Source organism: Asterias rubens, chromosome 14 (genome assembly GCF_902459465.1).
Source record: "Asterias rubens chromosome 14, eAstRub1.3, whole genome shotgun sequence".
NCBI lineage: Eukaryota > Metazoa > Echinodermata > Asteroidea > Forcipulatida > Asteriidae > Asterias > Asterias rubens.
This window is the reverse complement of record NC_047075.1, coordinates 11,420,613-11,428,773: the sequence shown is the minus strand read 5'-3', so window position 1 is coordinate 11,428,773 and position 8,161 is coordinate 11,420,613. Positions and strand designations below refer to the sequence as shown.

At 39.9% G+C, this 8,161-nt stretch overlaps 1 protein-coding gene across 1 annotated transcript in view; it reads left to right on the top strand.

Moving 5' to 3' along the window:
* The first annotated feature begins 50 nt into the window (after window positions 1–50).
* LOC117299086 (synaptojanin-1-like) overlaps window positions 51–8,161 on the top strand; it is a 33,760-nt gene continuing 25,649 nt past the window's right edge. The window contains exons 1-5 of the mRNA XM_033782507.1: window positions 51–276; window positions 2,350–2,436; window positions 3,215–3,488; window positions 5,599–5,824; window positions 7,410–7,558. Coding sequence (XP_033638398.1) covers window positions 150–276; window positions 2,350–2,436; window positions 3,215–3,488; window positions 5,599–5,824; window positions 7,410–7,558 — 863 coding nt within the window. The 5' untranslated portion in view covers window positions 51–149. The remainder of the gene's footprint in view (window positions 277–2,349; window positions 2,437–3,214; window positions 3,489–5,598; window positions 5,825–7,409; window positions 7,559–8,161) is intronic.

The window sequence follows — 8,161 nt, the reverse complement described above, 5'->3', positions numbered from 1 at the left end:
GTTTAAGCAGGATTGAACTTTGAACTTTGAACGTAGGCGATAGAGTCTGGACACCGGTCCACCGGTACATACATACGGTAACAATAACTTTGACGGCAGGAATAAGACTTTATGTTTTGCAGCCGGCGATGTCAAACTTGTGAAAAAAAATGGCTCTAACTTTCGGTAAATCATTCCGAGTTTATCACAAACTAGAGCCCCCGTATTCTGTCATCTTGGAAACCAGGAAAAGGCAAGAAACGCTGCTGTTCGAATCCGATGCAGTGGCAGTTTTATGTAAGTGACTCTAGTTATGCTTTGCCGAGTGTGTGCGGTGATCGACTGGTGTGGTTGTGTGCGTACACACTGCCGCTGCTGATGTGTGTGGGTTGGGCATGTGTATTTTTGCGGGGCCGGATGATGGATAGATATCTGGGGGCGTGGCTGGATAACTGGTCACTAGTTTTTACGGGCTTATGCTTCTTTTTCTTTGACTTAAAAGTAAACTATTTAATCTACTAATGTCCCAATCATAAGCTATAATATAGCCTTCTTCGGTTGAATTTAAACATGTTTGTTGTTTAACTTTAAATTAAAGAATGATTGTCAACTAATATTAAAAATAACTGGCAGGGGGTGGCTGGGTGAACCCAAACTCAAAACTGACTGAGACTGAGCAGTGATATTTATTTAATACTCGGGCATTAATTCACTTCAGTATCATGAGTATCTGACTATCTTAGTCTTTACATTATGTTGTGACCCCTACATGTACATGTATATGTCAGACTCAGAGCAGAGAGAGAGAAAGAATAGCCCTGTTTCTGCCTGTAGTATAATAAATAATATTAATAATCGTAACCCTCCATCCTCCTGATGGACGTTCAGAGTCAGACTCAGAGACCAGAGGGTTGCAATACAAGACAATCACAATGTGCGCAAAATTTGACCGTAAGGCATACGGTGTATATAAGCATGGTATTGGTCAGTGCCATTTTTACCAATGTTGACAGATATTAGTACGCCCCTTGCAAATATTCTGCCTTTTCAGTGGTTTAGAGCGCGTCACATGATATGTCTTAGTTTTACTAGACGGCAGCCGTGTGATAGTGCATCGATTGCGGTGTGATAGTCCGACGACTATCACACGGCGTACAGTACCCAGACGTCTTTTTACCCACCTCGAACCCAATTAGTTGTGCATCTGTGTATATGAAGCGTGCATACGAACGTTACGTGTGCGAAGATGATAAATAGTCTGTTGGGGTGTTATAAAACAAATATTGACTGCTTTAACTTGTGCTATGGTTAAAACTACGACTCCCTCGGTGATCCCTGGACATTCCATTTTCCTTTGGCTGCACCTCGGGAAAATAGAATGCTCCGAGAATCACCTTGGGATTCGTACAGTTTTAACCATGCATAGCACTCGGAACAGTCAATATTTGTGCACTAGACCTAGTCACCAGATTTGCCCAATTTTTACCCTTTTCAAAATCAAGACACAATTTCTAAGAATACAGCTGATCTGTTTCTTTTGTTTATGTCTCATGAATCCAAGTTCATAAAACTCAATACATCATTGAGAGAAAAAAAAAAGAAAAAAAAATATACAAACAAATTTTCCGGAGACTGACAAACAACAGTGTATGTTTTTCATCATCACGACCAATTCCATTAGCATTAAAATCAAGCGCCCATTGCAGACTCCAGCTCACAAGCTCAGCCCATCTTATTGGCGAGTGCCTATGATCACAAGCTTTTAATTTAAAAAACAATTTTGATGTGTGGGAATACAACGTTGTGTGCAGGTGCCCACACTGCAGATTGTGCATTTTTTATGACACTGTGCGATAAGCAACTGCATGCTTTCGTAGGCCACGCCTCCAGTTTGTAGTTTATTAAAGCTGATTGGTCGAATGCACTGATTGGTCGAGAAGAAGAAGGTGTGGAGTTTAAAACCTCAACATCGTCTGTAAAAAAATTGGGCAATGCTGGTGACTAGTCTGTCAATATTTGAATCTTGCGCGCATTGGCTCGTAACCCTCAGGTCTTCAACAGTCGGGAAGATGACACATTTATGGGTTATGATACATTTGGAAAGTACTTTCTTGACGATTGGGTTGTTGTGAAACTGATTAATTTCCACTTCATCATATTGGTTGTATATCAAACAAAAATTCATTTATACAACAGCTGGATAAAGACAATCAACATGATCAAGTAATAGCTTATGGGGTACAAATGTCACAACAGGAACTCGAACCCACAATCTGCTAAATAGTTCTGTGCTGTTATCCCTTTGACCAAAACACCCCTGTTCTGTTCATTTCTTCATTTTTCTTTTTTTGTAAATGTTTCTCCCCATAGGTCAGGCGGAGACAGAAACACTAAAAAAACAGTATCAGAAGTTGATGGATGGCTATGGATGCCTCGGTGTGCTAAAACTCAACATTGGTGAGGAGTCTTCTTTTTTTATTAAATTGTTGTAGTTCAAACTTCTTAACAGTTTACACCTGACCGCAGCTCCAAAGCGAGTGATTTTAGTGTCGGGACAGCAAACCTGGACTTGAAAAGTCTGGCTTGTTTGTGTTTTTTTTTGCAATTGTGTAACAAAACTGTGTAATAATAGAAACAAGTTATTTTCAAATTGAAATACTTTTGCTTATTTTTTTTGTTCTTAACATGGTTGCGCTCCTCAGTAATAATTGTCAATTACATGCAGTTACCTGCTACAAGCCTTCTAATGTAGATGTCTTAGAATAAGAGCAACTATAAATATAAATATCCAGCCAGCAACCAACTCACATGCTTTACCGGACAAGAACAGCTTCGATCCTTCCCGCCCAAAAGTGCATCCCTCCAGCCATACATAAGCTCCACCACAACCAGTAGCCCAGCATTCTCCTGAAGACGAGCAGGGTATACTGTTCGAATCGTCGAGACCAAACCGGCTCTTTTCAGAGCCACCACTCCTCCAAAAGAGATTTTACCCATGGTTGTACCCGCAAGTTTACTATTAATATTTGTATTTATAGTTGCTCTTATTCTCCACACCATGCAAAGCTTCAAACACCATTTAGATGTCTTAGATCATCCACTTTGGGGAGATACAGCATTTTGTCCAGCTGATCCGAGCTACTTTAGACCAACCTAAAAAATTTGAAATAAAAATATGTACCCATGATTCTGGATGTGCACTTTATTTTAGCCGAATGCCTTTCCTAACCAACAGGAGAGCAAACCATCCTCTATCTAGTCATCGTCACTGGTTGTGTTTCCATCGGCAAGATCGGCTCCTCAGAAATCTTCCGCATCACGGCAACCTCTTTCATCTCCCTGAGACATGACCCCGGCGACGAGGAACGCATCAGCGAGGTCAGGAAGTTGCTCAGCTCTGGAACGTTCTACTTTGTCTGGTCGAGCTCGGCCCAGCAACAGCCGTTTGATCTGAGCTTATGCGCTCAGAGACAGAATCAGGAGCATACAACGGATAACAGATTCTTCTGGTAAGGATACACTGTAGAGTATACCACCCTCTTCATCATCAACCGTTTGATCTATAACAACTCTAAATTTCCAAACAAATTTCTTGACAAAAGACTGGAAAAATACATAGGGCAAGATTAGACAGCTGAGTTGGTGTAGCGCTTGCACGTTGAAACGCTCAACCTCAAAACAAAATGCTTTCTTCAGATTTAAAGACATCCTGCTCTTAGATCTAGTATTAATTCTGTTTGTTTTACTAGTCAGGACTATTTTCAAAAACGAAAAGACAGAGGATAAAGTCTTTTGATAAAATTCAATCTGAAATGTAAAAGTTTGTATTTCAATGAGCGCCAAATTGCAGAAATCAACTATTTTGTCGCAACAATAATTCATTCACTCATTAATGGTTTACTGTAAAAAATAAAAATTCACATGACGACCAAAGTTCAAATTACCTAAAAATATATGCATGGAATACAAAACAGATTTTGTTGTTTTGAATTTCACGGTTACAAGGAAGGAATTATCAACATTTGTTTAAAAGGGAAAGAATTAAACAAAATAATACATCCATGTACATGTAGTTATTGAAAGCTCCACAGAATACACTTTCCGAGTTTGGCTACAAAAGCTCTGAAAGTATTCATCTTTTTCAGTGAGTGGGTGTGTTTATATTGGATTATTTGGGTCATTAAACTGAATGGATGAGCTGTTAATTTCCCTTGGGCATTCAGCAGCATTCAAAGGGCAATTCCACACCAAAGTGGTCATGAAGTCAACAAATTGAAATGCATCACAAAAACAAATTGGATGTCAAATTGAAGCTAGCAGTCTGTATTTTTAAGATTTATATTAAGAAAAACAATGATTAATTTTGGTACCATATATTATGAACATCTATCCAGCTATAAACTAAAAGTAAGATGAATACTGACCTTAAAGCTATCAAGACAAATAACAACTTCGCCTTTGTATGTTCACATATTTACAAAACATTTCACGACATTAGTGCTGGGCAAATAGTGAAATTTGGATATTCGGATACCGCTGGCCAACTATCCGAAATTAACCGGATATTCGTATAGTTTTTTTTTCGCCGCTAGAGGGCGCTGTTCGTTTGTGAATGAGATCGTATGGGCGGATTGATATTAGTTTTAGACAGTGTCACTCGGTTCATTCATAAAAATAACCGGATATAATTTAAAGATGGCGATTTGCTTTTTCTTTTGATCATGATTGACTCTACGTGAAGGAAAACTTTCGTAATCTTTATACAAATTACGTCAGAAAGGTCATTGTTTAACTCTTCACCGAGGTGAGCATAGTTAAATACTTAATTTATGCTGTTTTATGCTGTCTTAAAGCCATTGGACCCTTTCGGTAAACAGTGTTGCCCAAGGCCCACACTTTGTGTACCACAACTTCTATATCGAATAATAAACCTGTGAAAATTTACGCTCAATCGGTCATCGGAGTCGAGAGAAAACAACGGAAAAACCCACCCTTGTTTTCGCGCGTTTCGCCGTGTCATGACATGTGTTTAAAATAAATCCGTAATTCTCGTTAACGAGAATTTATATTGTTTTGCTGTTTTCTCAAAAAGTAAAGCATTTCATGGAATAATATTTCAAGAGAAGTCTTTCACCATTGCCTTCTGTAAACCCTGTAAGTTTTTTGTAAATCTGTGAACTTTTATTTTTTTTCTGAACCGAAAGGGTCCAATGGCTTTAATAGAAGTTTCATAAGGATTCAGACAAAACATTCCTATCACTTGTCGCCCGATGTCCGCGGATATTCGGATATTAAAGAATATCCAGTTACTCGGTTGTAATTACAGAACTATCCGGTTTATAAATAGGTATTCGCGCCCTATGCGGATATCCGGTTAAGAAAAAAAAGGCATTCGCGGTTACGGATAGGAAAACCTATTCGTCATTAACCGGATATTCGAATAATTCGCCCAGGCCTACACGACATGCAAGAGTCTGTAAACATGTACATGTACATACTGTACAATGCTGTTCATGTATATATTTGTATTTTTACAGAAATTTTCACACACATATTTGGGAGATGCAATATCCCTTCCGGGCCACCATACTTAAAAGTTTTCACTTTTGTCTGCAATAGGAATCGCACTCTACACTTGCATCTCCAACGCTTCAATGTGAACTGTTCTGATTGGCTGCTGGTCGTCATGTGTGGCGGTGTGGAGATACGCACAATCTACTGTGGTACAAGGCAGGCCAAGGCGTGCCTCATATCACGACTGAGCTGTGAGAGAGCGGGAACCAGGTTTAATGTGCGGGGGACCAATGATGACGGACAGGTCGCAAACTTCTGTGAAACAGAGCAGGTGAGATATTTGGTTTGATTAGAATATGAAGAGTATCCCTGTGAAATTACCAGGTTGTGGGGGGGGGGAGGGGGTAATAATAAGGGATTAAAAGGGTATTGACAAGTTCTTAAACGGTCGTCGTAAACTGGCAGGGTCGTTGCCGTGTTGTAAAGGCCTGAGCCCAAGGCGAGGGCCTTTATCGCACGGCAACGACCCTGCATGTTTTTAAATGGCCGTTTAAGAATGAGTCACTACTTTTTTATTCCCATTCATAAATGCCTGTTTGGTTGAAGGCGTAATAAAGTAAGAAACTCTGTAAAACTTATCCGTTTCCGAAACGTCTTGCACCAAGATTAGCGCATAGTATCCGAAAACAGCCGGTATAAACAGAGCTCCAGCTGGTCATTATCAACCGTTTAAACACCCCCACGTGACGCGCTATCCACCAAAAGGAATAGCGAAACTGTCTGAGGTATTCATGAATAATAATTTGTTTCTGTCAAAAAATAATCTCAATGAACTTTTATGTAAGTATTACAAACACCGGTAATTAATTAAAAGCAACAATAGATTCAAACAAATTGAAAGCACATTTAAAACATGTGTACAACAATAATGGATGTGTCCTGGTCTAGCGGTAAAGAGCACTGAATTCAAACCATGGTGTTTCTGATCAGCAGAGTGTGGGTTTGAATCCCCAGCCTTGACACTTGACACTTCTTGTAACCATTGCTTCGTCCTTCGGATGGGACGTAACGTTGTTGTCCCGTGTGTTTTCTTAGTGCATACAAAAGAACTTACTCATCCAAAAGAGAAGGGGTTCACCCTGGTGTTCCTGTCTGTGGCTGCTGTTTGCGCGTAGCACCTTTTAAACCCTGCTTATACATGCAAGGTGCTACATAATTGGGTCTCAGAATTCATGGCTTCAATAACCTACAATGCCTCTTTCTGTAAAAATGCATTAAGCGCCTTGAGTACGTATACCTTATATAGGATTTGAGGCATTGCATGGTGAGGTATCAATGTATATTTGGTTTGCGGTAACACCATGTGTGTATTTACTTGCCAGGTAGAGTTGTTCTTAGGGAACTGTCTTGCTTTATTCTACTGCCGTGGAGTAGATAATCGGAGGTTCAGGAGACTTCTCAGTTCTGAAAAGAACTGTCCTGCTTTTTAACTATTACCAGGGCGGATGGTATAGAAATTAGACTGGACTACTACTTTAGCTTATAGGATCGTAATTAACTGTACTGCCGCGGAGTCAGTTTTGAAATTGGTCTCAACGTTTCGACTAGCTTGCTCTAGTCATCGTCAGTTCCCTAAGAACAACTGTACCTGGCAAGTACACACATGGTGTTACCGCAAACCAAATATACGTATACCTTGTTGATAGATATATATGTACATCATGTACATGTACGTGCGTTAAGACTTTAATTTGTAGTGTTAATAGTAATTATCCCTATACAACGAACGATCACTATTTTAGTGCCATAGAAACCTAAACAATGCTTATCCTTCTTTACAACTTTTTCCATTTCTAAGACCATTCTGAGGAAACTAACCAAGAAGAAAAATTCTTCTTTTTACTTCTTTTATATAGCTTATTTTCCTTGACGATGTCAACATGTCTTCATTCGTTCAAACTCGTGGATCCGTCCCTCTGTTCTGGGAACAGCCTGGGTTGCAAGTTGGATCCCACCGGGTCAAAATGGCTCGAGGATACGAAGCCTCGGCACCTGCTTTTGATCGGTGAGTCTAAATAATTTTGGTTCAGCCGGCCTAAGTCTTCGCTGCAGCTAGATTAAATTAGGAAACTGACACACACAAAAATAATAACTGTCTTGAAGCAATGTTTCTTTGATATAGATTACGATTTATTCGTATTCCTTCTCTGTCTTGTCGATTAACTTCTTTGAATGATTCTGTCTGATTCTTTCCGATTATTTAACATTAGTCATTAATCAAGCCATGGATTGTAATTACTGACCGGCTCTTTGCTACGTTGCTTTATGCCAAGCCCGCCAGTGCACATCGGCTCGCAGCCTTAAAATGCTTACTGCCACGACCGACTCCAGGCCACATGCTGCGCATGTGATCCCTACCCGGGGATCACACGCCGTGCACACAGCTGTCATGTGCAACATGTGCAAGGCGACGCTGGCGAGAACTAGGTCATAATAATAACAATTGTGGCCTCTTATAAAGCGCACACGTATGTCCGTCACCCAGTAGCAAACCGTGTTATCGTTCAGTTTGAAAGACAGTTAGATTCAAGTTGAACTGTTTACTTTAGTTTGTAATGGATCAACAGTGCAAGTGTAAATTCCAAAACAATTCTACAGTAACCATGGT